At 57.1% G+C, this 27,233-nt stretch overlaps 1 protein-coding gene across 3 annotated transcripts in view; it reads left to right on the top strand.

The window, feature by feature from the left end:
* The window catches only part of pola2 (polymerase (DNA directed), alpha 2), a 111,762-nt gene that overhangs the window by 32,063 nt on the left and 52,466 nt on the right, over window positions 1-27,233 (top strand). For all 3 annotated transcript variants that reach the window (XM_060855713.1, XM_060855714.1, XM_060855715.1), the window contains exon 16: window positions 3,898-4,004. In XM_060855713.1, coding sequence (XP_060711696.1) covers window positions 3,898-4,004 — 107 coding nt within the window. The remainder of the gene's footprint in view (window positions 1-3,897; window positions 4,005-27,233) is intronic.

The following is a 27,233-nucleotide window of genomic DNA, read 5'->3' as shown; positions in this document are numbered from 1 at the left end:
CTAACCTAATCTAGTCCCACTTACCAGCACCTGGCCCAAATCCCTCTAAACCCTTCCTATTCATATCCCCATCCAGATGCCTTTTAAATGTTGTTGTCATTGTACCAGCCTCCCCCACTTCCTCTGGCTGCTCGTTCCATACACAGATCACTCTCTGAGTGAAAAAGTTGCCCCTTGGGTCCCTTTTAAACTTTTCTCCTCAGCCTACGACCTCTAGTTCCGGACTCCAGGAAAAAGACTTTGATCTATTTCTCCTATCCACGCCCCTCAGCGTCTGACGCAGGAGGCTGACTGATTCCACTCCAAAACGCAGCCAGCTCATTGACAGAAATCTGCTGTCCTTTGTCGGTGTAGGTGACTCCATTCCCAGACCAGTGTGGCAGCGCGGGGTGGGCAATACATGCTAGCTACGCCTGTGACGAGCGGGGAATGGAATGTCACCACTATGCTGATCTGATTGGTCAGTATGTTGAGGCAGGGAAGAAACTCCAACCAATTGAGGATGCCCAGAGAGGTCCTGGAGAGCAGGTACCTGGAGCATGTTGTACAATAAACAGCACTCCATCCTCTGGGGCACAATCTGTGGAGAGTGAAATACCCTTACGGCAGGAGCAGTGGATGCTACTGATCCAGTGTACAAAGCTGGGGCTGCTCTTTCCTCTGGCGGAGGATATGTCAGGGGCAGGTGTCTCTGTTCCAAGGCAGAGCTGCTTTACTGGGTTCAAGGTGCTGTGTACAACAGATGGTGTGTGTGTGTGTGTGTGTGTGTGTTTACCTTTCTGAAGTAACAAAAGCCTCATTGTTGTAAATAATCAACATTTAAGGTACTGACCTGAGAGTAGCTCTCAGGTTATTGGTTTCCTCACACCATGAGGACTTTGAAAGCTGATTGTTGTTGTGATTCTCTCAGGGAGTGTTTAAACAGTAGCCTGAAAGGGGTATAGTTGATCATCACCAATCATAATGTCGCTCACAAGCCAGAGGCACGTTTCCACGTGCACAGCCTGCCCATCCGAACCAACCATGTGGTGATGATCAGGGCTGGTGAGTGAGGATCAGAAATCAGCCCAAAGGACAATGTGGAGAATTGTCCCCTGCTGCCTGTCCAAATACGGCATGTTGTTTTACACTTTCACCTGAGTGCGCCTATAGGGCTTTGGCTTCATGTCTCATCTAAAAGAGAGTCTCCCTGACCCTCCGGTGCCACGTTCCCTCGGCGCTGACCCTCCGGTGCCATGTTCTCTCGGTGCTGACCCTCTGGCAGTGCCATGTTCCCTCAGTGCTGACCCTCCGGTGCCACGTTCCCTCGGCGCTGACCCTCCGGCGGTGCCATGTTCCCTCGGCGCTGACCCTCTGGCAGTGCCATGTTCCCTCGGCGCTGACCCTCCGGTGCCACGTTCCCTCGGCGCTAACCCTCCGGTGCCACGTTCCCTCGGCGCTGACCCTCCGGCGGTGCCATGTTCCCTCGGCGCTGACCCTCCGGTGCCATGTTCTCTCGGTGCTGACCCTCTGGCAGTGCCATGTTCCCTCGGCGCTGACCCTCCGGTGCCACGTTCCCTCGGCGCTAACCCTCCGGTGCCACGTTCCCTCGGCGCTGACCCTCCGGCGGTGCCATGTTCTCTCGGCGCTGACCCTCCGGTGCCATGTTCTCTCGGCGCTGACCCTCCGGCGGTGCCACGTTCCCTCGGCGCTGACCCTCCGGCGGTGCCATGTTCCCTCGGCGCTGACCCTCCGGTGCCATGTTCTCTCGGTGCTGACCCTCTGGCAGTGCCATGTTCCCTCGGCGCTGACCCTCCGGTGCCATATTCCCTCGGTGCTGACCCTCGGGCGGTGCCACGTTCCCTCGGTGCTGACCCTCGAGCGGTGCCACGATCCCTCGGTGCTGACCCTCGGGCGGTGCCACGTTCCCTCGGTGCTGACCCTCGGGCGGTGCCACGTTCCCTCGGTGCTGACCCTCGGGCGGTGCCACGATCCCTCGGTGCTGACCCTCGGGCGGTGCCACGATCCCTCGGTGCTGACCCTCGGGCGGTGCCACGATCCCTCGGGCGGTGCCACGTTCCCTCGGTGCTGACCCTCGGGCGGTGCCACGTTCCCTCGGTGCTGACCCTCGGGCGGTGCCACGTTCCCTCGGTGCTGACCCTCGGGCGGTGCCACGTTCCCTCGGTGCTGACCCTCGGGCGGTGCCACGTTCCCTCGGTGCTGACCCTCGGGCGGTGCCACGTTCCCTCGGTGCTGACCCTCGGGCGGTGCCACGATCCCTCGGTGCTGACCCTCGGGCGGTGCCACGATCCCTCGGGCGGTGCCACGTTCCCTCGGTGCTGACCCTCGAGCGGTGCCACGTTCCCTCGGTGCTGACCCTCGGGCGGTGCCACGTTCCCTCGGTGCTGACCCTCGGGCGGTGCCACGTTCCCTCGGTGCTGACCCTCGGGCGGTGCCACGTTCCCTCGGTGCTGACCCTCGGGCGGTGCCACGTTCCCTCGGTGCTGACCCTCGGGCGGTGCCACGTTCCCTCGGTGCTGACCCTCGGGCGGTGCCACGTTCCCTCGGTGCTGACCCTCGGGCGGTGCCACGTTCCCTCGGTGCTGACCCTCGGGCGGTGCCACGTTCCCTCGGTGCTGACCCTCGGGCGGTGCCACGTTCCCTCGGTGCTGACCCTCGGGCGGTGCCACGATCCCTCGGTGCTGACCCTCGGGCGGTGCCACGTTCCCTCGGGCGGTGCCACGATCCCTCGGTGCTGACCCTCGGGCGGTGCCACGTTCCCTCGGTGCTGACCCTCCGGTGCCACGTTCCCTCGGTGCTGACGCTCCGGCAGTGCCACGTTCCCTCGGGCGGTGCCATGTTCCCTCGGTGCTGACCCTCCGGCGGCGCCACGTTCCCTCGGTGCTGACCCTCGAGCGGTGCCACGTTCCCTCGGCGCTGACCCTCAGCTGATGTGGCCCTCCCTCGGCGCTGACCCTCGGCCGATGCGGCCCTCCCTCGGCGCTGACCCTCCGGTGGTCAGTTTGGGTTACATGCTCCTACCTCTGCATTGCTGCTTGAACCCATGACCTTCTGATTTATAACCGTCGGCTGTACTTTGAGTTGGAGCGCCAGAAGTTGGCACCTCTGGTAACATGCTGTGCCTCTCCCTTAGGGAGTACATCACTCCCTCATCACTGATTCCCGTGCAAAGTAACACTACCTCAGCACCCACCCTTCAACAGTGTACCGCTCACTCAGAGAGTGTCACTCCCTCGGCGCCCACCCTGTGACAGCGCGCCGCTCCCTCGGCGCCCACCCTGTGACAGCGGGCCGCTCCCTCGGCGCCCACCCTGTGACAGCGGGCCGCTCCCTCGGCGTCCACCCTGTGACAGCGGGCCGCTCCCTCGGCGTCCACCCTGTGACAGCGGGCCGCTCCCTCGGCGTCCACCCTGTGACAGCGGGCCGCTCCCTCGGCGCCCACCCTGTGACAGCGGGCCGCTCCCTCGGCGCCCACCCTGTGACAGCGGGCCGCTCCCTCGGCGCCCACCCTGTGACAGCGGGCCGCTCCCTCGGCGCCCACCCTGTGACAGCGGGCCGCTCCCTCGGCGCCCACCCTGTGACAGCGGGCCGCTCCCTCGGCGCCCACCCTGTGACAGCGCGCTGCCCCCTCGGCGTGAGGATGATAACAGAATATTATGTGAGTTGAGATGGTGGGTAAATATTGGGAGCCACACTTCCTGTGAGAGTTAGATTTTGTCAATGGTTCAGTTCAGGCTTGGGGTGTGACTAACGGACCAAGTGTCAGGAGGGTGTTTTTCTGGCTAATTGTACCTTATTTGAGGGGCCAGTCCTTGAGCCCAGGTGTGGTTACTATCGAGGCAGTGTGTGTAGCAGTAAGGATCTTCCTCTAAATTATGTGTTTCCCTTTTCTGCCAGCGGGTCCATTTTGTTTCTGATCCTTGCACATTGAACATCAACGAGGTGGTCTTTGCTGTGACTTCAACTGACGTTCTCTTTCATATGGGAGCAGAGGAGATTAACAGGTACGTGTGCAGCAAGTTACATTATTTGCAGACAAACCCTTGGAATGGATTTAATTGTTGAGATATTAATGTTGAACTTCCCTTTCTTGTTCCCTCCTGCCTTAAGTTTTTCAGTGCCCATTCCCTTGGCCTCCCATGCTGCAACATAAGTCAATGCTAACACGCTGCACCAAGTCCTCCTCATCTGAGCTCCTTACAACATGTCAGTTTTAGAAAAGTATTTTCAAAACGCTGTTTTCGGTTCCTTCTGTGGCCACCCCACCAGAATCAGCTGCGGGACTCTCTGGGATCTCTGTAACCCTGTCTGTGTGAAGCAAGGGAGTTAGGGATTACAAGGTGCAGACAGGACAATGAGACTCAAGCCATTATCAGATCAAGCAGAGTCTTACTAAATGGTGGTGCGGTATCGAAGGGCCCACTCCTGCTGCTGAGTCCTATGTTCCTAACATTTGACGCTTCCTTATCCTCATTATTCTGTACCATCTGCTAACCTACATTATTCCATTCTCATCCATATGTTTATCCAATGACCATTTAAATGCCTTTTAGAGTTAACGAGTCTACTACTGTTGCAGGCACGGCATTCCACATCCTTGCTACTCTTTGAGTAAAGAAACTACCTCTGACATCTGTTCTGTATCTATCGTTCCTCAATTTAAAGCGATGTCCCCTCCAACACCATCTGAGGAAAAAGGCTCTCACTGTCCACCCTATCTAACCCTCTGATCATATGGTATGTCTCTATTAAGTCACCTCTTAACCTCCTTCTCTCTGACAAAAACAGCCTCAAGTCCCTCAGCCTTCCCTCATAAGACCTTCCCTCCATACCAGGCAACATCCTAGTAAATCTCCTCTGAACCCTTTCCAAAGCTTCCACATCCTTCCTATAATGCGGTGACCAGAACTGTACACAATACTCCAAGTGTGGCCACATCAGAGTTTTGTACAGCTGCAGCATGACCTCATGGTTCCAGAACTCAATCCCTCTCCCAATAAAAGTTAACACACTCTATGCCTTCTTAACAACCCTATCGACCTGGGTGGCAACTTTCAGGGATCTATGTACATGGACACTGAGATCTCTCTGCTCATCCACACTACCAAGAAGCTTACCATTAGCCCAGTACTCTGCATTCCTGTTGCTCCTTCCAAAGTCAATCACCTCACACTTTTCTGCATTAAACTCCATTTGCCACCTCTCAGCCCAGCTCTATAGCTTATCCATGTCCCTCTGTAACCTATAACATCCTTCATCACTATCTACAACTCTACTGACCTTAGTGTCTTCACAAATTTACTAACCCATCTTTCTACGCCCTCCTCCAGGTTATTTATAGAAATGACAAACAGCAATGGCCCCAAAACAGATCCTTGTAGTACACCACTAGTAACTGAACTCCAGGATGAACATTTCCCACCAACCACCACCCTCTGTCTTCTTTCAGCGAGCCAATTATTTCACAGGTCGGCGCAACGTCAAGGTGGGAAGGGCCTGTAGTGCGCTGGACTGCTCTGTGTCCTCAGCCCCATTCCCTGACATTCTCTTCTCTCTCTCTGTCCTTCCCTCTTCCTTCAAGATGCTCTTTAAAATATCTACCCTCTTCCCATTCTTTGCCTCGATACTGCTTGTTTGAAGAACTTTAGGGACGTTAGTGGCTGTCTACATGTTACTGATTGAGTGGAATTGATTGCGTTAAAGATAAAAGGAGGATGTGATGTACAATACATGACTGAACTGCAGGTTACACGTCCTGGCCCGGAGTCTGTGATGGGGGCTCATCGATTTGCTGGGAGAGAAATTTGTTTATTTATTCATGGGATGTGGGCATCACTCGCTGGAACAACATTTATCGCCTGTCCCTAATTGCCAAATGGATGTTTGAGTTGACCAGGTTTATGTGGAGTCCTGTGTAGGCCAGACTGCATGAGATTTCCTTCCCAAAAAGGGCACCAGTTTTTACCATTGCGAGGATCACCATCAGGTTCAATCCAGATCTTTACTCATTTCAAATTACACCTTCTGCTGGGATGGGGTTTGAATCCGTGGCCCCCAGAACATTAACATTAGAAACAAACACAGGGATTGCTGGAAAAGCTTAGCAGGTCTGGCAGCACCTGTGGAGAGAAATCAAAGGTAACCTTTCAGGTCGAGTGCCTCTTCCTCAGAGCTGGACCCAACATGTTAACTCTGATTTCTCTGCACAGGTGCTGCCAGACCTGCTGAGTTTTTCCAGCAGTTTTTGTTGTTGCTTCTGATTTCCAGCGTGTGCAGCTCTGTCGGTTATCCCGGGGGTTCTAGGTACCCAGCCCCAGTGGTATTACTGCCTTTCCCAGGGGAGTTTGGAGCATACAACTGTTTTTGCAACGTGGCTGGTTTGAAGTAGAGTGTGTAGTAACCTTCGGAGGGAAAATACGGTGAACACAGAGGGATCTTGATTATCTGGCAAGGTTGCACAGTCCTGATGCTGGCTAAACTGTTATCTGGCGTTGGATTATCCAGAATTCAATTAACCAAATAAAATACTTCCCACCCGTGTCCTTTGGGTAATCTTCTTTATTTGCAGCAGACCGAGATATGGAGCATTGGCGCTGTCTGTCTGTCTCTCTCGCTCGCTGTCTGTCTCTCTCTCTCTCGCTCGCTGTCTGTCTCTCTCTCTCTCGCTCGCTGTCTGTCTCTCTCTCGCTCGCTCGCTGTCTGTCTCTCTCTCGCTCGCTCGCTGTCTGTCTGTCTGTCTCTCTCTCGCTCGCTGTCTGTCTGTCTCTCTCTCGCTCACTGTCTGTCTGTCTCTCTCGCTCACTGTCTGTCTGTCTCTCTCGCTCGCTGTCTGTCTCTCTCGCTCGCTGTCTGTCTCTCTCGCTCGCTGTCTGTCTCTCTCGCTCGCTGTCTGTCTCTCTCGCTCGCTGTCTGTCTCTCTCGCTCGCTGTCTGTCTCGCTCGCTCGCTGTCTGTCTCGCTCGCTCGCTGTCTGTCTCGCTCGCTCGCTGTCTGTCTCGCTCGCTCGCTGTCTGTCTGACTCGCTCGCTCGCTGTCATCTCTCTCTCGCTCGTCTGTCTGTCTCGCTCGCTCGCTGTCTGTCTGTCTGTCTCTCTCTCGCTCGCTGTCTGTCTGTCTCTCTCTCGCTCACTGTCTGTCTGTCTCTCTCGCTCGCTGTCTGTCTCTCTCGCTCGCTGTCTGTCTCTCTCGCTCGCTGTCTGTCTCTCTCGCTCGCTGTCTGTCTCTCTCGCTCGCTGTCTGTCTCTCTCGCTCGCTGTCTGTCTCTCTCGCTCGCTGTCTGTCTCTCTCGCTCGCTGTCTGTCTCTCTCGCTCGCTGTCTGTCTCTCTCGCTCGCTGTCTGTCTCTCTCGCTCGCTGTCTGTCTCGCTCGCTCGCTGTCTGTCTCGCTCGCTCGCTGTCTGTCTCGCTCGCTCGCTGTCTGTCTCGCTCGCTCGCTCGCTGTCATCTCTCTCTCGCTCGTCTGTCTGTCTCGCTCGCTCGCTGTCTGTCTCACTCTCGCTCTGTCTGTCTCTCGCTGTCTCTCGCTCGCTGTCTGTCTTTCTTTCTCTCGCTCGCTGTCTGTCTCTCGCTCGCTCGCTGTCTGTCTCTCTCTCTCTCTCGCTCGTCTGTCTGTCTCTCTCTCTCTCGCTCGTCTGTCTGTCTCTCTCTTGGCTCGCTGTCTGTCTCGCTCGCTGTCTGTCTCTCTCTCGCTCGCTGTCTGTCTCTCTCTCGCTCACTGTCTGTCTCGCTCGCTGTCTGTCTGTCTCTCGCTCGCTGTCGTCTGTCTCTCTCGCTCGCTGTCTGTCTCTCTCTCTCTCGCTCGCTGTCTGTCTGTCTCGCTCGCTCGTCTGTCTGTCTCGCTCGCTCGTCTGTCTGTCTCGCTCGCTCGTCTGTCTGTCTGTCTGTCTCGCTCGCTCGCTGTCTGTCTCGCTCGCTCGCTGTCTGTCTCTCTCTCGCTCGCTCGTCTGTCTGTCTCTCTCTCGCTCGCTCGTCTGTTCTGTCTGTCTCTCTCTCGCTCGCTCGTCTGTCTGTCTCTCTCTCGCTCGCTCGTCTGTCTGTCTCTCTCTCGCTCGCTGTCTGTCTCTCTCGCTCGCTGTCTGTCTCTCTCGCTCGCTGTCTGTCTCTCTCGCTGTCTGTCTCTCTCGCTCGCTGTCTGTCTCTCTCGCTCGCTGTCTGTCTCTCTCGCTCGCTGTCTGTCTCTCTCGCTCGCTGTCTGTCTCTCTCGCTCGCTGTCTGTCTCTCTCGCTCGCTGTCTGTCTCGCTCGCTCGCTGTCTGTCTCGCTCGCTCGCTGTCTGTCTCGCTCGCTCGCTGTCTGTCTCGCTCGCTCGCTGTCTGTCTCGCTCGCTCGCTGTCTGTCTCGCTCGCTCGCTGTCTGTCTCGCTCGCTCGCTGTCTCTCTCGCTCGCTCGCTGTCTGTCTGTCTCTCGCTCGCTGTCATCTCTCTCTCGCTCGTCTGTCTGTCTCGCTCGCTCGCTGTCTGTCTCACTCTCGCTCTGTCTGTCTCTCGCTGTCTCTCTCTCGCTCGCTGTCTGTCTTTCTTTCTCTCGCTCGCTGTCTGTCTTTCTTTCTCTCGCTCGCTGTCTGTCTCTCGCTCGCTCGCTGTCTGTCACTCTCTCTCTCTCGCTCGTCTGTCTGTCTCTCTCTCTCGCTCGTCTGTCTGTCTCTCTCTTGGCTCGCTGTCTGTCTCGCTCGCTGTTTGTCTCTCTCTCGCTCACTGTCTGTCTCGCTCGCTCGCTGTCTGTCTGTCTCTCTCGCTCGCTGTCTGTCTGTCTCTCTCGCTCGCTGTCTGTCTCTCTCTCGCTCGCTGTCTGTCTCTCTCTCGCTCGCTGTCTGTCTGTCTGTCTGTCTCGCTCGCTCGTCTGTCTGTCTGTCTCGCTCGCTCGTCTGTCTGTCTCGCTCGCTCGTCTGTCTGTCTCGCTCGCTCGCTCGCTGTCTCTCTCTCTCTCGCTCGCTCGTCTGTCTGTCTCTCTCTCGCTCGCTGTCTGTCTGTCTCTCTCTCGTTCGCTGTCTGTCTGTCTCTCGCTCGCTGTCTGTCTCTCGCTCGCTGTCTGTCTCTCGCTCGCTGTCTGTCTCTCGCTCGCTGTCTGTCTCTCGCTCGCTGTCTGTCTCTCGCTCGCTGTCTGTCTCTCGCTCGCTGTCTGTCTCTCGCTCGCTGTCTGTCTCTCGCTCGCTGTCTGTCTCTCGCTCGCTGTCTGTCTCTCGCTCGCTGTCTGTCTCTCGCTCTCGCTCGCTGTCTGTCTTGTCTCTCTCTCGCTCGCTGTCTGTCTTGTCTCTCTCTCGCTCGCTGTCTGTCTTGTCTCTCTCGCTCGTCTGTCTGTCTGTCTCTCTCTCTCTTGGCTCGCTGTCTGTCTGTCTGTCTCGCTCGCTGTCTGTCTGTCTCTCTCTCTCGCTCGTCTGTCTGTCTGTCTCTAGCTCGCTGTCTGTCTGTCTCTCTCTTGGCTCGCTGTCTGTCTCTCGCTCGCTGTCTGTCTGTCTGTCTCTCTCTCTCTCTCTCGCTCGTCTGTCTGTCTCTCTCTTGGCTCGCTGTCTGTCTCGCTCGCTGTCTGTCTCTCTCTCGCTCACTGTCTGTCTCGCTCGCTCGCTGTCTGTCTGTCTCTCGCTCGCTGTCGTCTGTCTCTCTCGCTCGCTGTCGTCTGTCTCTCTCGCTCGCTGTCTGTCTCTCTCTCGCTCGCTCGTCTGTCTGTCTCGCTCGCTCGTCTGTCTGTCTCGCTCGCTCGCTCGCTGTCTCTCTCTCTCTCGCTCGCTCGTCTGTCTGTCTCTCTCTCGCTCGCTGTCTGTCTGTCTCTCTCTCGTTCGCTGTCTGTCTGTCTCTCGCTCGCTGTCTGTCTCTCGCTCGCTGTCTGTCTCTCGCTCGCTGTCTGTCTCTCGCTCGCTGTCTGTCTCTCGCTCGCTGTCTGTCTCTCGCTCGCTGTCTGTCTCTCGCTCGCTGTCTGTCTCTCGCTCGCTGTCTGTCTCTCGCTCGCTGTCTGTCTCTCGCTCGCTGTCTGTCTCTCGCTCGCTGTCTGTCTCTCGCTCTCGCTCGCTGTCTGTCTCTCGCTCTCGCTCGCTGTCTGTCTTGTCTCTCTCGCTCGCTGTCTGTCTGTCTCTCTCGCTCGTCTGTCTGTCTGTCTCTCTCTCTCTTGGCTCGCTGTCTGTCTCTCTCTCTCGCTCGTCTGTCTGTCTGTCTCTAGCTCGCTGTCTGTCTGTCTCTCTCTTGGCTCGCTGTCTGTCTCTCGCTCGCTGTCTGTCTGTCTGTCTCTCTCTCTCTCTCGCTCGTCTGTCTGTCTCTCTCTTGGCTCGCTGTCTGTCTCGCTCGCTGTCTGTCTCTCTCTCGCTCACTGTCTGTCTCGCTCGCTCGCTGTCTGTCTGTCTCTCGCTCGCTGTCGTCTGTCTCTCTCGCTCGCTGTCGTCTGTCTCTCTCGCTCGCTGTCTGTCTCTCTCTCGCTCGCTGTCTGTCTGTCTGTCTCGCTCGCTCGTCTGTCTGTCTCTCTCGCTCGCTGTCTGTCTGTCTCTCTCTGTCTCTCTCTCGCTCGCTGTCTGTCTCTCTCTCTCTCTCTCTTGCTTGCTGTCTATCTGTCTCTCGCCGTGTCTGTCTGTCTCGCTCGCTGTCTGTCTGTCTCTCTCTCGCTCGTCTGTCTGTCTCTCTCTCGCTCGTCTGTCTGTCTCTCTCTCTCTCACTCGTCTGTCTGTCTGTCTCTCTCTGTCTCTCGCTCGCTGTCTGTCTCTCGCTCGCTGTCTGTCTCTCGCTCGCTGTCTGTCTCTCGCTCGCTGTCTGTCTCTCGCTCGCTGTCTGTCTCTCTCGCTCGCTGTCTGTCTGTCTCTCTCGCTCGCTGTCTGTCTGTCTCTCTCGCTCGTCTGTCTGTCTGTCTCTCTCTCGCTCGTCTGTCTGTCTCTCTCGCTCGCTGTCTGTCTGTCTCTCTCGCTCGCTCGTCTGTCTGTCTCTCTCTCGCTCGTCTGTCTGTCTCTCTCTCGCTCGTCTGTCTGTCTCTCTCTCGCTCGTCTGTCTGTCTCTCTCTCGCTCGTCTGTCTGTCTCTCTCTCGCTCGTCTGTCTGTCTCTCTCTCGCTCGTCTGTCTGTCTCTCTCTCGCTCGTCTGTCTGTCTCTCTCTCGCTCGTCTGTCTGTCTCTCTCTCGCTCGTCTGTCTGTCTCTCGCTCGCTCGTCTGTCTGTCTCTCGCTCGCTCGTCTGTCTGTCTCTCGCTCGCTCGTCTGTCTGTCTCTCGCTCGCTCGTCTGTCTGTCTCTCGCTCGCTCGTCTGTCTGTCTCTCGCTCGCTCGTCTGTCTGTCTCTCGCTCGCTCGTCTGTCTGTCTCTCGCTCGCTGTCTGTCTGTCTCTCTCTCTTGGCTCGCTGTCTGTCTGTCTCGCTCGCTGTCTGTCTCTCTCTCTCTCTCTTGCTCGTCTGTCTGTCTCTCGCTCGTCTGTCTGTCTGTCTCTCGCTCGCTGTCTGTCTGTCTCTCTCTTGGCTCGCTGTCTGTCTCTCTCTCTCGCTCGCTGTCTGTCTGTCTGTCTCTCTCTCTCTCGCTCGCTGTCTGTCTGTCTCGCTCGCTGTCTGTCTCTCTCTCGCTCGTCTGTCTGTCTGTCTCTCGCTCGCTGTCTGTCTGTCTGTCTCTCTCTTGGCTCGCTGTCTGTCTCTCTCTCTCTCTCTCTCTTGCTTGCTGTCTATCTGTCTCTCGCCGTGTCTGTCTCGCTCGCTCGCCGTGTCTGTCTCGCTCGCTCGCCGTGTCTGTCTCGCTCGCTCGCCGTGTCTGTCTCGCTCGCTCGCCGTGTCTGTCTCGCTCGCTCGCCGTGTCTGTCTCGCTCGCTCGCCGTGTCTGTCTCGCTCGCTCGCCGTGTCTGTCTCGCTCGCTCGCCGTGTCTGTCTCGCTCGCTCGCTGTGTCAGTCTCGCTCGCTCGCTGTCTGTCTGTCTCTCTCTCGCTCACTGTCTGTCTGTCTCTCTCGCTCGCTGTCTGTCTCTCTCGCTCGCTGTCTGTCTCTCTCGCTTGCTGTCTGTCTCTCTCGCTTGCTGTCTGTCTCTCTCGCTTGCTGTCTGTCTCTCTCGCTTGCTGTCTGTCTCTCTCGCTTGCTGTCTGTCTCTCTCGCTCGCTGTCTGTCTCTCTCGCTCGCTGTCTGTCTCTCTCGCTCGCTGTCTGTCTCTCTCGCTCGCTGTCTGTCTCTCTCGCTCGCTGTCTGTCTCTCTCGCTCGCTGTCTGTCTCTCTCGCTTTCTTTCTCTCGCTCGCTGTCTGTCTCTCGCTCGCTCGTCTGTCTGTCTCTCGCTCGCTCGTCTGTCTGTCTCTCGCTCGCTCGTCTGTCTGTCTCTCGCTCGCTGTCTGTCTGTCTCTCTCTCTCTTGGCTCGCTGTCTGTCTGTCTCGCTCGCTGTCTGTCTCTCTCTCTCTCTCTTGCTCGTCTGTCTGTCTCTCGCTCGTCTGTCTGTCTGTCTCTCGCTCGCTGTCTGTCTGTCTCTCTCTTGGCTCGCTGTCTGTCTCTCTCTCTCGCTCGCTGTCTGTCTGTCTGTCTCTCTCTCTCTCGCTCGCTGTCTGTCTGTCTCGCTCGCTGTCTGTCTCTCTCTCGCTCGTCTGTCTGTCTGTCTCTCGCTCGCTGTCTGTCTGTCTGTCTCTCTCTTGGCTCGCTGTCTGTCTCTCTCTCTCTCTCTCTCTTGCTTGCTGTCTATCTGTCTCTCGCCGTGTCTGTCTCGCTCGCTCGCCGTGTCTGTCTCGCTCGCTCGCCGTGTCTGTCTCGCTCGCTCGCCGTGTCTGTCTCGCTCGCTCGCCGTGTCTGTCTCGCTCGCTCGCCGTGTCTGTCTCGCTCGCTCGCCGTGTCTGTCTCGCTCGCTCGCCGTGTCTGTCTCGCTCGCTCGCTGTGTCAGTCTCGCTCGCTCGCTGTCTGTCTGTCTCTCGCTCGCTCACTGTCTGTCTGTCTCTCTCGCTCGCTGTCTGTCTCTCTCGCTCGCTGTCTGTCTCTCTCGCTCGCTGTCTGTCTCTCTCGCTCGCTGTCTGTCTCTCTCGCTCGCTGTCTGTCTCTCTCGCTCGCTGTCTGTCTCTCTCGCTTTCTTTCTCTCGCTCGCTGTCTGTCTCTCGCTCGCTCGCTGTCTGTCTCTCTCTCTCTCTCGCTCGTCTGTCTGTCTCTCTCTTGGCTCGCTGTCTGTCTCGCTCGCTGTCTGTCTCTCTCTCGCTCACTGTCTGTCTCGCTCGCTCGCTCGCTGTCTGTCTGTCTCTCGCTCGCTGTCGTCTGTCTCTCTCGCTCGCTGTCTGTCTCTCTCTCGCTCGCTGTCTGTCTGTCTCGCTCGCTCGTCTGTCTGTCTGTCTCGCTCGCTCGTCTGTCTGTCTGTCTCGCTCGCTCGTCTGTCTGTCTGTCTCGCTCGCTCGCTGTCTCTCTCTCGCTCGCTCGTCTGTCTGTCTCTCTCTCTCGCTCGCTCGTCTGTCTGTCTCTCTCTCGCTCGCTGTCTGTCTCTCTCTCGCTCGCTGTCTGTCTCTCTCTCGCTCGCTGTCTGTCTCTCTCTCGCTCGCTGTCTGTCTCTCGCTCGCTGTCTGTCTCTCTCGCTCGCTGTCTGTCTCTCTCGCTCGCTGTCTGTCTCTCTCGCTCGCTGTCTGTCTCGCTCGCTCGCTGTCTGTCTGTCGCTCGCTGTCATCTCTCTCTCGCTCGTCTGTCTGTCTCGCTCGCTCGCTGTCTGTCTCACTCTCGCTCTGTCTGTCTCTCGCTGTCTCTCTCTCGCTCGCTGTCTGTCTTTCTTTCTCTCGCTCGCTGTCTGTCTTTCTTTCTCTCGCTCGCTGTCTGTCGCTCGCTCGCTGTCTGTCTGTCTGTCTCGCTCGCTCGTCTGTCTGTCTCGCTCGCTCGCTGTCTGTCTCTCTCTCTCTCGCTCGTCTGTCTGTCTCTCTCTCGCTCGCTGTCTGTCTGTCTCTCGCTGTCTGTCTGTCTCTCGCTGTCTGTCTGTCTCTCGCTGTCTGTCTGTCTCTCGCTGTCTGTCTGTCTCTCGCTCGCTGTCTGTCTCTCGCTCGCTGTCTGTCTCTCGCTCGCTGTCTGTCTCTCGCTCGCTGTCTGTCTCTCGCTCGCTGTCTGTCTCTCGCTCGCTGTCTGTCTCTCGCTCGCTGTCTGTCTCTCGCTCGCTGTCTGTCTCTCGCTCGCTGTCTGTCTCTCGCTCGCTGTCTGTCTCTCGCTCGCTGTCTGTCTCTCGCTCGCTGTCTGTCTCTCGCTCGCTGTCTGTCTCTCGCTCGCTGTCTGTCTCTCGCTCGCTGTCTGTCTCTCGCTCGCTGTCTGTCTCTCGCTCGCTGTCTGTCTCTCGCTCGCTGTCTGTCTCTCGCTCGCTGTCTGTCTGTCTCTCGCTCTCGCTCGCTGTCTGTCTGTCTCTCGCTCTCGCTCGCTGTCTGTCTGTCTCTCTCTCGCTCGTCTGTCTGTCTGTCTCTCTCGCTCGTCTGTCTGTCTGTCTCTCTCTCTCTTGGCTCGCTGTCTGTCTGTCTGTCTCGCTCGCTGTCTGTCTCTCTCTCTCTCTCGCTCGTCTGTCTGTCTGTCTCTCGCTCGTCTGTCTGTCTGTCTCTAGCTCGCTGTCTGTCTGTCTCTCTTGGCTCGCTGTCTGTCTCTCGCTCGCTGTCTGTCTGTCTGTCTCTCTCTCTCTCTCTTTTGCTTGCTGTCTATCTGTCTCTCGCCGTGTCTGTCTCGCTCGCTCGCTGTCTGTCTGTCTCTCTCTCACTCGTCTGTCTGTCTGTCTCTCTCTGTCTCTCGCTCGCTGTCTGTCTCTCGCTCGCTGTCTGTCTCTCGCTCGCTGTCTGTCTCTCGCTCGCTGTCTGTCTCTCGCTCGCTGTCTGTCTCTCGCTCGCTGTCTGTCTCTCGCTCGCTGTCTGTCTCTCTCGCTCGCTGTCTGTCTCTCTCGCTCGCTGTCTGTCTCTCTCGCTCGCTGTCTGTCTCTCTCGCTCGCTGTCTGTCTCTCTCGCTCGCTGTCTGTCTGTCTCTCTCGCTCGCTGTCTGTCTGTCTCTCTCGCTCGCTGTCTGTCTCTCTCGCTCGCTGTCTGTCTCTCTCGCTCGCTGTCTGTCTGTCTCTCTCGCTCGTCTGTCTGTCTCTCTCTCGCTCGTCTGTCTGTCTGTCTGTCTCGCTCGCTGTCTGTCTGTCTCTCTCTCTCTTGGCTCGCTGTCTGTCTGTCTCGCTCGCTGTCTGTCTCTCTCTCTCTTGCTCGTCTGTCTGTCTCTCGCTCGCTGTCTGTCTCTCGCTCGCTGTCTGTCTCTCGCTCGCTGTCTGTCTCTCTCGCTCGCTGTCTGTCTCTCTCGCTCGCTGTCTGTCTGTCTCTCTCGCTCGCTGTCTGTCTCTCTCGCTCGCTGTCTGTCTGTCTCTCTCGCTCGTCTGTCTGTCTCTCTCTCGCTCGTCTGTCTGTCTGTCTCTCTCGCTCGCTGTCTGTCTGTCTCTCTCTCTCTTGGCTCGCTGTCTGTCTGTCTCTCTCTCTCTCTCTTGCTTGCTGTCTATCTGTCTCTCGCCGTGTCTGTCTCGCTCGCTCGCTGTCTGTCTGTCTCTCTCTCGCTCGTCTGTCTGTCTCTCTCTCTCTCTCACTCGTCTGTCTGTCTGTCTCTCTCTGTCTCTCGCTCGCTGTCTGTCTCTCGCTCGCTGTCTGTCTCTCGCTCGCTGTCTGTCTCTCGCTCGCTGTCTGTCTCTCGCTCGCTGTCTGTCTCTCGCTCGCTGTCTGTCTCTCGCTCGCTGTCTGTCTCTCGCTCGCTGTCTGTCTCTCGCTCGCTGTCTGTCTCTCGCTCGCTGTCTGTCTCTCGCTCGCTGTCTGTCTGTCTGTCTCTCTCGCACGCTGTCTGTCTGTCTCTCGCTCGTCTGTCTGTCTCTCGCTCGCTGTCTGTCTGTCTCTCGCTCGCTGTCTGTCTGTCTCTCGCTCGCTGTCTGTCTGTCTCTCGCTCGCTGTCTGTCTGTCTCTCGCTCGCTGTCTGTCTGTCTCTCGCTCGCTGTCTGTCTGTCTCTCGCTCGCTGTCTGTCTGTCTCTCGCTCGCTGTCTGTCTGTCTCTCGCTCGCTGTCTGTCTGTCTCTCGCTCGCTGTCTGTCTGTCTCTCGCTCGCTGTCTGTCTGTCTCTCGCTCGCTGTCTGTCTGTCTCTCTCTCTCTTGGCTCGCTGTCTGTCTGTCTCGCTCGCTGTCTGTCTCTCTCTCTCTCTTGCTCGTCTGTCTGTCTCTCGCTCGTCTGTCTGTCTGTCTCTCGCTCGCTGTCTGTCTGTCTCTCTCTTGGCTCGCTGTCTGTCTCTCTCTCTCGCTCGCTGTCTGTCTGTCTCTCTCTCTCTCTCTCGCTCGCTGTCTGTCTGTCTCGCTCGCTGTCTGTCTCTCTCTCGCTCGTCTGTCTGTCTGTCTCTCGCTCGCTGTCTGTCTGTCTGTCTCTCTCTTGGCTCGCTGTCTGTCTCTCTCTCTCTCTCTCTTGCTGTCTATCTGTCTCTCGCCGTGTCTGTCTCGCTCGCTTGCTGTGTCTGTCTCGCTCGCTTGCTGTGTCTGTCTCGCTCGCTTGCTGTGTCTGTCTCGCTCGCTCGCTGTGTCTGTCTCGCTCGCTCGCTGTGTCTCTCTCGCTCGCTCGCTGTGTCTGTCTCGCTCGCTCGCTGTGTCTGTCTCGCTCGCTCGCTGTGTCTGTCTCGCTCGCTCGCTGTGTCTGTCTCGCTCGCTCGCTGTGTCTGTCTCGCTCGCTCGCTGTGTCTGTCTCGCTCGCTCGCTCGCTGTGTCTGTCTCGCTCGCTCGCTCGCTGTGTCTGTCTCGCTCGCTCGCTGTTGTCTGTCTGTCTCTCTCGCTCGTCTGTCTGTCTGTCTCTCTCGCTCGTCTGTCTGTCTGTCTCTCTCGCTCGTCTGTCTGTCTGTCTCTCTCTCTCTCGCTGTCTGTCTGTCTCTCGCTCGCTGTCTATCTCTCTCTCTCTCGCTCGTCTGTCTGTCTGTCTCTCTCTCTCGCTGTCTGTCTGTCTCTCGCTCGCTGTCTATCTCTCTCTCTCTCGCTCGTCTGTCTGTCTGTCTCTCTCTCGCTGTCTGTCTGTCTCTCTCTCGCTGTCTGTCTGTCTCTCTCTCGCTGTCTGTCTGTCTCTCTCTCGCTGTCTGTCTGTCTCTCTCTCGCTGTCTGTCTGTCTCTCTCTCGCTGTCTGTCTGTCTCTCTCTCGCTGTCTGTCTGTCTCTCTCTCGCTGTCTGTCTGTCTCTCTCTCGCTGTCTGTCTCTCTCTCGCTGTCTGTCTCTCTCTCGCTGTCTGTCTCTCTCTCGCTGTCTGTCTGTCTCTCTCTCGCTGTCTCTCTCTTGGCTCGCTGTCTCTCTCTTGGCTCGCTGTCTCTCTCTTGGCTCGCTGTCTGTCTGTCTGTCTCTCGCTTGCTGTCTGTCTCTCGCTCGCTGTCTGTCTGTCTCCTTCTCGCTGTCTGTCTCTCTCTCTCTCTCTCGCTCGCTGTATGTCTCTCTCTCTCTCGCTGTCTGTCTCTCTCTCTCGCTGTCTGTCTCTCTCTCTCGCTGTCTGTCTCTCTCTCTCGCTGTCTGTCTCTCTCTCTCGCTGTCTGTCTCTCTCTCTCGCTGTCTCTCTCTCTCGCTGTCTGTCTCTCTCGCTGTCTGTCTCTCTCTCTCGCTGTCTGTCTCTCTCTCTCGCTGTCTGTCTCTCTCTCTCGCTGTCTGTCTCTCTCTCTCGCTGTCTGTCTCTCTCTCTCGCTGTCTGTCTCTCTCTCTCGCTGTCTGTCTCTCTCTCTCGCTGTCTGTCTCTCTCTCTCGCTGTCTGTCTCTCTCTCTCGCTGTCTGTCTCTCTCTCTCGCTGTCTGTCTCTCTCTCTCGCTGTCTCTCTCTCTCTCGCTGTCTCTCTCTCTCGCTGTCTCTCTCTCTCGCTGTCTCTCTCTCTCTCTCTCGCTGTCTGTCTCTCTCTCGCTGTCTGTCTCTCTCTCTCGCTGTCTGTCTCTCTCTCTCGCTGTCTGTCTCTCTCTCTCGCTGTCTGTCTCTCTCTCTCGCTGTCTGTCTCTCTCTCTCGCTGTCTGTCTCTCTCTCGCTGTCTGTCTCTCTCTCGCTGTCTGTCTCTCTCTCGCTGTCTGTCTCTCTCTCGCTGTCTGTCTCTCTCTCGCTGTCTGTCTCTCTCGCTGTCTGTCTCTCTCGCTGTCTGTCTCTCTCGCTGTCTGTCTCTCTCGCTGTCTGTCTCTCTCGCTGTCTGTCTCTCTCGCTGTCTGTCTCTCTCGCTGTCTGTCTCTCTCGCTGTCTGTCTCTCTCGCTGTCTGTCTCTCTCGCTGTCTGTCTCTCTCGCTGTCTGTCTCTCTCGCTGTCTGTCTCTCTCGCTGTCTGTCTCTCTCGCTGTCTGTCTCTCTCGCTGTCTGTCTCTCTCGCTGTCTGTCTCTCTCGCTGTCTGTCTCTCTCGCTGTCTGTCTCTCTCGCTGTCTGTCTCTCTCGCTGTCTGTCTCTCTCGCTGTCTGTCTCTCTCGCTGTCTGTCTCTCTCGCTGTCTGTCTCTCTCGCTGTCTGTCTCTCTCGCTGTCTGTCTCTCTCGCTGTCTGTCTCTCTCGCTGTCTGTCTCTCTCGCTGTCTGTCTCTCTCGCTGTCTGTCTCTCTCGCTGTCTGTCTCTCTCGCTGTCTGTCTCTCTCGCTGTCTGTCTCTCTCGCTGTCTGTCTCTCTCGCTGTCTGTCTCTCTCGCTGTCTGTCTCTCTCGCTGTCTGTCTCTCTCGCTGTCTGTCTCTCTCGCTGTCTGTCTCTCTCGCTGTCTGTCTCTCTCGCTGTCTGTCTCTCTCGCTGTCTGTCTCTCTCGCTGTCTGTCTCTCTCGCTGTCTGTCTCTCTCGCTGTCTGTCTCTCTCGCTGTCTGTCTCTCTCGCTGTCTGTCTCTCTCGCTGTCTGTCTCTCTCTCTGTCTGTCTCTCTCGCTGTCTGTCTCTCTCGCTGTCTGTCTCTCTCGCTGTCTGTCTCTCTCGCTGTCTGTCTCTCTCGCTGTCTGTCTCTCTCGCTGTCTGTCTCTCTCGCTGTCTGTCTCTCTCGCTGTCTGTCTCTCTCGCTGTCTGTCTCTCTCGCTGTCTGTCTCTCTCGCTGTCTGTCTCTCTCGCTGTCTGTCTCTCTCGCTGTCTGTCTCTCTCGCTGTCTGTCTCTCTCGCTGTCTGTCTCTCTCGCTGTCTGTCTCTCTCGCTGTCTGTCTCTCTCGCTGTCTGTCTCTCTCGCTGTCTGTCTCTCTCGCTGTCTGTCTCTCTCGCTGTCTGTCTCTCTCGCTGTCTGTCTCTCTCGCTGTCTGTCTCTCTCGCTGTCTGTCTCTCTCGCTGTCTGTCTCTCTCGCTGTCTGTCTCTCTCGCTGTCTGTCTCTCTCGCTGTCTGTCTCTCTCGCTGTCTGTCTCTCTCGCTGTCTGTCTCTCTCGCTGTCTGTCTCTCTCGCTGTCTGTCTCTCTCGCTGTCTGTCTCTCTCGCTGTCTGTCTCTCTCGCTGTCTGTCTCTCTCGCTGTCTGTCTCTCTCGCTGTCTGTCTCTCTCGCTGTCTGTCTCTCTCGCTGTCTGTCTCTCTCGCTGTCTGTCTCTCTCGCTGTCTGTCTCTCTCGCTGTCTGTCTCTCTCGCTGTCTGTCTCTCCTCGCTGTCTGTCTCTCTCGCTGTCTGTCTCTCTCGCTGTCTGTCTCTCTCGCTGTCTGTCTCTCTCGCTGTCTGTCTCTCTCGCTGTCTGTCTCTCTCGCTGTCTGTCTCTCTCGCTGTCTGTCTCTCTCGCTGTCTGTCTCTCTCGCTGTCTGTCTCTCTCGCTGTCTGTCTCTCTCGCTGTCTGTCTCTCTCGCTGTCTGTCTCTCTCGCTGTCTGTCTCTCTCGCTGTCTGTCTCTCTCGCTGTCTGTCTCTCTCGCTGTCTGTCTCTCTCGCTGTCTGTCTCTCTCGCTGTCTGTCTCTCTCGCTGTCTGTCTCTCTCGCTGTCTGTCTCTCTCGCTGTCTGTCTCTCTCGCTGTCTGTCTCTCTCGCTGTCTGTCTCTCTCGCTGTCTGTCTCTCTCGCTGTCTGTCTCTCTCGCTGTCTGTCTCTCTCGCTGTCTGTCTCTCTCGCTGTCTGTCTCTCTCGCTGTCTGTCTCTCTCGCTGTCTGTCTCTCTCGCTGTCTGTCTCTCTCGCTGTCTGTCTCTCTCGCTGTCTGTCTCTCTCGCTGTCTGTCTCTCTCGCTGTCTGTCTCTCTCGCTGTCTGTCTCTCTCGCTGTCTGTCTCTCTCGCTGTCTGTCTCTCTCGCTGTCTGTCTCTCTCGCTGTCTGTCTCTCTCGCTGTCTGTCTCTCTCGCTGTCTGTCTCTCTCGCTGTCTGTCTCTCTCGCTGTCTGTCTCTCTCGCTGTCTGTCTCTCTCGCTGTCTGTCTCTCTCGCTGTCTGTCTCTCTCGCTGTCTGTCTCTCTCGCTGTCTGTCTCTCTCGCTGTCTGTCTCTCTCGCTGTCTGTCTCTCTCGCTGTCTGTCTCTCTCGCTGTCTGTCTCTCTCGCTGTCTGTCTCTCTCGCTGTCTGTCTCTCTCGCTGTCTGTCTCTCTCGCTGTCTGTCTCTCTCGCTGTCTGTCTCTCTCGCTGTCTGTCTCTCTCGCTGTCTGTCTCTCTCGCTGTCTGTCTCTCTCGCTGTCTGTCTCTCTCGCTGTCTGTCTCTCTCGCTGTCTGTCTCTCTCGCTGTCTGTCTCTCTCGCTGTCTGTCTCTCTCGCTGTCTGTCTCTCTCGCTGTCTGTCTCTCTCGCTGTCTGTCTCTCTCGCTGTCTGTCTCTCTCGCTGTCTGTCTCTCTCGCTGTCTGTCTCTCTCGCTGTCTGTCTCTCTCGCTGTCTGTCTCTCTCGCTGTCTGTCTCTCTCGCTGTCTGTCTCTCTCGCTGTCTGTCTCTCTCGCTGTCTGTCTCTCTCGCTGTCTGTCTCTCTCGCTGTCTGTCTCTCTCGCTGTCTGTCTCTCTCGCTGTCTGTCTCTCTCGCTGTCTGTCTCTCTCGCTGTCTGTCTCTCTCGCTGTCTGTCTCTCTCGCTGTCTGTCTCTCTCGCTGTCTGTCTCTCTCGCTGTCTGTCTCTCTCGCTGTCTGTCTCTCTCGCTGTCTGTCTCTCTCGCTGTCTGTCTCTCTCGCTGTCTGTCTCTCTCGCTGTCTGTCTCTCTCGCTGTCTGTCTCTCTCGCTGTCTGTCTCTCTCGCTGTCTGTCTCTCTCGCTGTCTGTCTCTCTCGCTGTCTGTCTCTCTCGCTGTCTGTCTCTCTCGCTGTCTGTCTCGCTCGCTGTCTGTCTCGCTCGCTGTCTGTCTCTCTCGCTGTCTGTCTCTCTCGCTGTCTGTCTCGCTCGCTGTCTGTCTCGCTCGCTGTCTGTCTCGCTCGCTGTCTGTCTCGCTCGCTGTCTGTCTCGCTCGCTGTCTGTCTCGCTCGCTGTCTGTCTCGCTCGCTGTCTGTCTCGCTCGCTGTCTGTCTCGCTCGCTGTCTGTCTCGCTCGCTGTCTGTCTCGCTCGCTGTCTGTCTCGCTCGCTGTCTGTCTCGCTCGCTGTCTCCCTCGCTCGCTGTCTCCCTCGCTCGCTGTCTGTCTGTCTCTCTCTCGCTCGTCTGTCTGTCTGTCTGTCTCTCTCTCGCTCGCTGTCTGTCTGTCTCTCGCTCGCTGTCTGTCTGTCTGTCTCTCGCTCGCTGTCTGTCTGTCTGTCTCTCTCTCTCTCTCTCTTGCTTGCTGTCTATCTGTCTCTCGCCGTGTCTGTCTCGCTCGCTCGCTGTCTGTCTGTCTCTCTCTCACTCGTCTGTCTGTCTGTCTCTCTCTGTCTCTCTCTCTCGCTCGCTGTCTGTCTGTCTCTCTCTGTCTCTCTCTCTCGCTCGCTGTCTGTCTGTCTCGCTCGTCTGTCTGTCTCTCTCTCGCTCGTCTGTCTGTCTCTCTCTCGCTCGTCTGTCTGTCTGTCTCTCGCTCGTCTGTCTGTCTGTCGCTCGCTGTCTGTCTGTCGCTCGCTGTCTGTCTGTCGCTCGCTGTCTGTCTGTCGCTCGCTGTCTGTCTGTCGCTCGCTGTCTGTCTGTCGCTCGCTGTCTGTCTGTCGCTCGCTGTCTGTCTGTCGCTCGCTGTCTGTCTGTCTGTCTCGCTCGCTGTCTATCTCTCTCTCGCTCGTCTGTCTGTCTGTCTCTCGCTCGCTCGTCTGTCTGTCTGTCTCTCGCTCGCTGTCTGTCTGTCTCTCTCTCGCTCGCTGTCTGTCTGTCTCGCTCGCTGTCTGTCTCTTTCTCGCTCGTCTGTCTGTCTGTCTGTCTCGCTCGCTGTCTATCTCTGTCTCGCTCGCTGTCTATCTCTCTCTCGCTCGTCTGTCTGTCTGTCTCTCGCTCGCTCTGTCTGTCTGTCTGTCTGTCTCTCGCTCGCTGTCTGTCTGTCTCTCTCTCGCTCGCTGTCTGTCTGTCTCGCTCGCTGTCTGTCTCTTTCTCGCTCGTCTGTCTGTCTGTCTCGCTCGCTGTCTGTCTGTCTGTCTCTCTCTTGGCTCGCTGTCTGTCTCTCTCTCTCTCTCTCTTGCTTGCTGTCTATCTGTCTCTCGCCGTGTCTGTCTCGCTCGCTCGCTGTCTGTCTGTCTGTCTCTCTCCCGCTCGTCTGTCTGTCTGTCTCTCTCTCGCTCGTCTGTCTCTCTGTCTCTCTCGCTCGCTCGCTGTCTGTCTGTCTGTCTGTCTCGCTCGTCTGTCTGTCTCTCTCTCGCTCGTCTGTCTGTCTCTCTCTCGCTCGTCTGTCTGTCTCTCTCTCGCTCGTCTGTCTGTCTCTCTCTCGCTCGTCTGTCTGTCTCTCTCTCGCTCGTCTGTCTGTCTCTCTCTCGCTCGTCTGTCTGTCTCTCTCTCGCTCGTCTGTCTGTCTCTCTCTCGCTCGTCTGTCTGTCTCTCTCTCGCTCGTCTGTCTCTCTCTCGCTCGTCTGTCTCTCTCTCGCTCGTCTGTCTGTCTCTCTCTCGCTCGTCTGTCTGTCTCTCTCTCGCTCGTCTGTCTGTCTCTCTCTCGCTCGTCTGTCTGTCTCTCTCTCGCTCGTCTGTCTGTCTCTCGCTCGCTCGTCTGTCTGTCTCTCGCTCGCTCGTCTGTCTGTCTCTCGCTCGCTCGTCTGTCTGTCTCTCTCTCGCTCGTCTGTCTGTCTCTCTCTCGCTCGTCTGTCTGTCTCTCTCTCGCTCGTCTGTCTGTCTCTCTCTCGCTCGTCTGTCTGTCTCTCTCTCGCTCGTCTGTCTGTCTCTCTCTCGCTCGTCTGTCTGTCTCTCTCTCGCTCGTCTGTCTGTCTCTCTCTTGGCTCGCTGTCTCTCTCTTGGCTCGCTGTCTCTCTTGGCTCGCTGTCTGTCTGTCTGTCTGTCTCTCGCTTGCTGTCTGTCTCTCGCTCGCTGTCTGTCTGTCTCCTTCTCGCTGTCTGTCTCTCTCTCTCTCTCTCGCTCGCTGTCTGTCTCTCTCGCTCGCTGTCTGTCTCTCTCTCTCGCTGTCTGTCTCTCTCTCTCGCTGTCTGTCTCTCTCTCTCGCTGTCTGTCTCTCTCTCTCGCTGTCTGTCTCTCTCTCTCGCTGTCTGTCTCTCTCTCTCGCTGTCTGTCTCTCTCTCTCGCTGTCTGTCTCTCTCTCTCGCTGTCTGTCTCTCTCTCTCGCTGTCTGTCTCTCTCTCTCGCTGTCTGTCTCTCTCTCTCGCTGTCTGTCTCTCTCTCTCGCTGTCTGTCTGTCTCTCTCTCTCGCTGTCTGTCTGTCTCTCTCTCTCGCTGTCTGTCTGTCTCTCTCTCGCTGTCTGTCTGTCTCTCTCTCGCTGTCTGTCTGTCTCTCTCTTGGCTTGCTGTCTCTCTCTTGGCTCGCTGTCTGTCTGTCTCTCTCTCTCTCGCTGTCTGTCTCTCTCGCTGTCTGTCTGTCTGTCTGTCTCTCGCTTGCTGTCTGTCTCTCGCTCGCTGTCTGTCTCTCTCTCTCTCTCTCGCTGTCTGTCTGTCTCTCTCTTGGCTTGCTGTCTCTCTCTTGGCTCGCTGTCTGTCTGTCTCTCTCTCGCTGGCTGTCTCTCTCTCGCTCGCTGTCTGTCTCTCGCTCGCTGTCTCTCTCTCGCTGTCTGTCTCTCTCTCTCGCTGTCTGTCTCTCTCTTTCTCGCTCGCTGTCTGTCTGTCTCTCTCTCTCTCGCTCGCTGTCTGTCTGTCTCTCGCTCGCTCGCTCGCTGTCTGGTCTGTCTGTCTCTCTCTCGCTCGCTCGCTGTCTGTCTCTCTCTCGCTGTCTGTCTCTCTCGCTGTCTGTCTCTCTCGCTGTCTGTCTCTCTCTCGCTGTCTGTCTCTCTCGCTGTCTGTCTCTCTCGCTGTCTGTCTCTCTCGCTGTCTGTCTCTCTCGCTGTCTGTCTCTCTCGCTGTCTGTCTCTCTCGCTGTCTGTCTCTCTCGCTGTCTGTCTCTCTCGCTGTCTGTCTCTCTCGCTGTCTGTCTCTCTCGCTGTCTGTCTCTCTCGCTGTCTGTCTCTCTCGCTGTCTGTCTCTCTCGCTGTCTGTCTGTCTCTCGCTGTCTGTCTCTCGCTGTCTGTCTCTCTCGCTGTCTGTCTCTCTCGCTGTCTGTCTCTCTCGCTGTCTGTCTCTCTCGCTGTCTGTCTCTCTCGCTGTCTGTCTCTCTCGCTGTCTGTCTCTCTCGCTGTCTGTCTCTCTCGCTGTCTGTCTCTCTCGCTGTCTGTCTCTCTCGCTGTCTGTCTCTCTCGCTGTCTGTCTCTCTCGCTGTCTGTCTCTCTCGCTGTCTGTCTCTCTCGCTGTCTGTCTCTCTCGCTGTCTGTCTCTCTCGCTGTCTGTCTCTCTCGCTGTCTGTCTCTCTCGCTGTCTGTCTCTCTCGCTGTCTGTCTCTCTCGCTGTCTGTCTCTCTCGCTGTCTGTCTCTCTCGCTGTCTGTCTCTCTCGCTGTCTGTCTCTCTCGCTGTCTGTCTCTCTCGCTGTCTGTCTCTCTCGCTGTCTGTCTCTCTCGCTGTCTGTCTCTCTCGCTGTCTGTCTCTCTCGCTGTCTGTCTCTCTCGCTGTCTGTCTCTCTCGCTGTCTGTCTCTCTCGCTGTCTGTCTCTCTCGCTGTCTGTCTCTCTCGCTGTCTGTCTCTCTCGCTGTCTGTCTCTCTCGCTGTCTGTCTCTCTCGCTGTCTGTCTCTCTCTCGCTGTCTGTCTCTCTCTCGCTGTCTGTCTCTCTCTCGCTGTCTGTCTCTCTCTCGCTGTCTGTCTCTCTCTCGCTGTCTGTCTCTCTCTCGCTGTCTGTCTCTCTCTCGCTGTCTGTCTCTCTCTCGCTGTCTGTCTCTCTCTCGCTGTCTGTCTCTCTCTCGCTGTCTGTCTCTCTCTCGCTGTCTGTCTCTCTCTCGCTGTCTGTCTCTCTCTCGCTGTCTGTCTCTCTCTCGCTGTCTGTCTCTCTCTCGCTGTCTGTCTCTCTCTCGCTGTCTGTCTCTCTCTCTCTTTCTCGCTCGCTGTCTGTCTGTCTCTCTCGCTGTCTGTCTCTCTCTCTCTTTCTCGCTCGCTGTCTGTCTGTCTCGCTCGCTGTCTGTCTGTCTCTCTCTCGCTGTCTGTCTGTCTCTCTCTCGCTGTCTGTCTGTCTCTCTCTCGCTCGCTGTCTGTCTCTCTCTCGCTCGCTGTCTGTCTCTCTCTCGCTCGCTGTCTGTCTCTCTCTCGCTCGCTGCCTGTCTGTCTGTCTGTCTCTCTCGCTGTCTGTCTGTCTGTCTCTCTCGCTGTCTGTCTGTCTCTCTCGCTGTCTGTCTGTCTCTCTCGCTGTCTGTCTGTCTCTCTCGCTGTCTGTCTGTCTCTCTCGCTGTCTGTCTGTCTCTCGCTGTCTGTCTGTCTCTCTCGCTGTCTGTCTGTCTCTCTCGCTGTCTGTCTGTCTCTCTCGCTGTCTGTCTGTCTCTCTCGCTGTCTGTCTGTCTCTCTCGCTGTCTGTCTGTCTCTCTCTCGCTCGCTGTCTGTCTCTCTCTCGCTCGCTGCCTGTCTGTCTGTCTCTCTCTCTCGCTCGCTGTCTGTCTCTCTCTTTCTCGCTCGCTGTCTGTCTGTCTCTCTCGCTGTCTGTCTCTCTCTCTCTTTCTCGCTCGCTGTCTGTCTGTCTCTCTCGCTGTCTGTCTCTCTCTCTCTTTCTCGCTCGCTGTCTGTCTGTCTCTCGCTCGCTGTCTGTCTCTCTCTCTCTCGCTCGCTGTCTGTCTCTCTCTCTCGCTCGCTGTCTGTCTCTCTCTCTCGCTCGCTGTCTGTCTGTCTCTCTCTCTCGCTCGCTGTCTGTCTGTCTCTCTCTCTCTCGCTGTCTGTCTGTCTCTCTCGCTGTCTGTCTGTCTCTCTCGCTGTCTGTCTGTCTCTCTCGCTGTCTGTCTGTCTCTCTCGCTGTCTGTCTGTCTCTCTCTCGCTCGCTGTCTGTCTCTCTCTCGCTCGCTGTCTGTCTCTCTCTCGCTTGCTGTCTGTCTCTCTCTCGCTTGCTGTCTGTCTCTCTCTCGCTTGCTGTCTGTCTCTCTCTCGCTCGCTGTCTGTCTGTCTCTCTCGCTCGCTGTCTGTCTCTCTCGCTCGCTGTCTGTCTCTCTCTCGCTCGCTGTCTGTCTCTCTCTCGCTCGCTGTCTGTCTCTCTCTCGCTCGCTGTCTGTCTCTCTCTCGCTCGCTGTCTGTCTCTCTCTCGCTCGCTGTCTGTCTCTCTCTCGCTCGCTGTCTGTCTCTCTCTCGCTCGCTGTCTGTCTCTCTCTCGCTCGCTGTCTGTCTCTCTCTCGCTCGCTGTCTGTCTCTCTCTCGCTCGCTGTCTGTCTGTCTGTCTCTCTCTCTCGCTCGCTGTCTGTCTGTCTCTCTCTCTCTCGCTCGCTGTCTGTCTGTCTCGCTCTCTCTCTCGCTCGCTGTCTGTCTGTCTCGCTGTCTGTCTGTCTCGCTGTCTGTCTGTCTCGCTGTCTGTCTGTCTCGCTGTCTGTCTGTCTCGCTGTCTGTCTGTCTCGCTGTCTGTCTGTCTCGCTGTCTGTCTGTCTCGCTGTCTGTCTGTCTCGCTGTCTGTCTGTCTCGCTGTCTGTCTGTCTCGCTGTCTGTCTGTCTCGCTGTCTGTCTGTCTCGCTGTCTGTCTGTCTCGCTGTCTGTCTGTCTCGCTGTCTGTCTGTCTCGCTGTCTGTCTGTCTCGCTGTCTGTCTGTCTCGCTGTCTGTCTGTCTCGCTGTCTGTCTGTCTCGCTGTCTGTCTGTCTCGCTGTCTGTCTGTCTCGCTGTCTGTCTGTCTCGCTGTCTGTCTGTCTCGCTGTCTGTCTGTCTCGCTGTCTGTCTGTCTCGCTGTCTGTCTGTCTCGCTGTCTGTCTGTCTCGCTGTCTGTCTGTCTCGCTGTCTGTCTGTCTCGCTGTCTGTCTGTCTCGCTGTCTGTCTGTCTCGCTGTCTGTCTGTCTCGCTGTCTGTCTGTCTCGCTGTCTGTCTGTCTCGCTGTCTGTCTGTCTCGCTGTCTGTCTGTCTCGCTGTCTGTCTGTCTCGCTGTCTGTCTGTCTCGCTGTCTGTCTGTCTCGCTGTCTGTCTGTCTCGCTGTCTGTCTGTC

This window comes from Hemiscyllium ocellatum, chromosome 46 (assembly GCF_020745735.1).
Source record: "Hemiscyllium ocellatum isolate sHemOce1 chromosome 46, sHemOce1.pat.X.cur, whole genome shotgun sequence".
NCBI classification, from domain to species: Eukaryota; Metazoa; Chordata; class Chondrichthyes; order Orectolobiformes; family Hemiscylliidae; genus Hemiscyllium; species Hemiscyllium ocellatum.
Note: the sequence above shows the minus strand (reverse complement) of the source record. Positions and strands in the feature narration are given on the sequence as shown.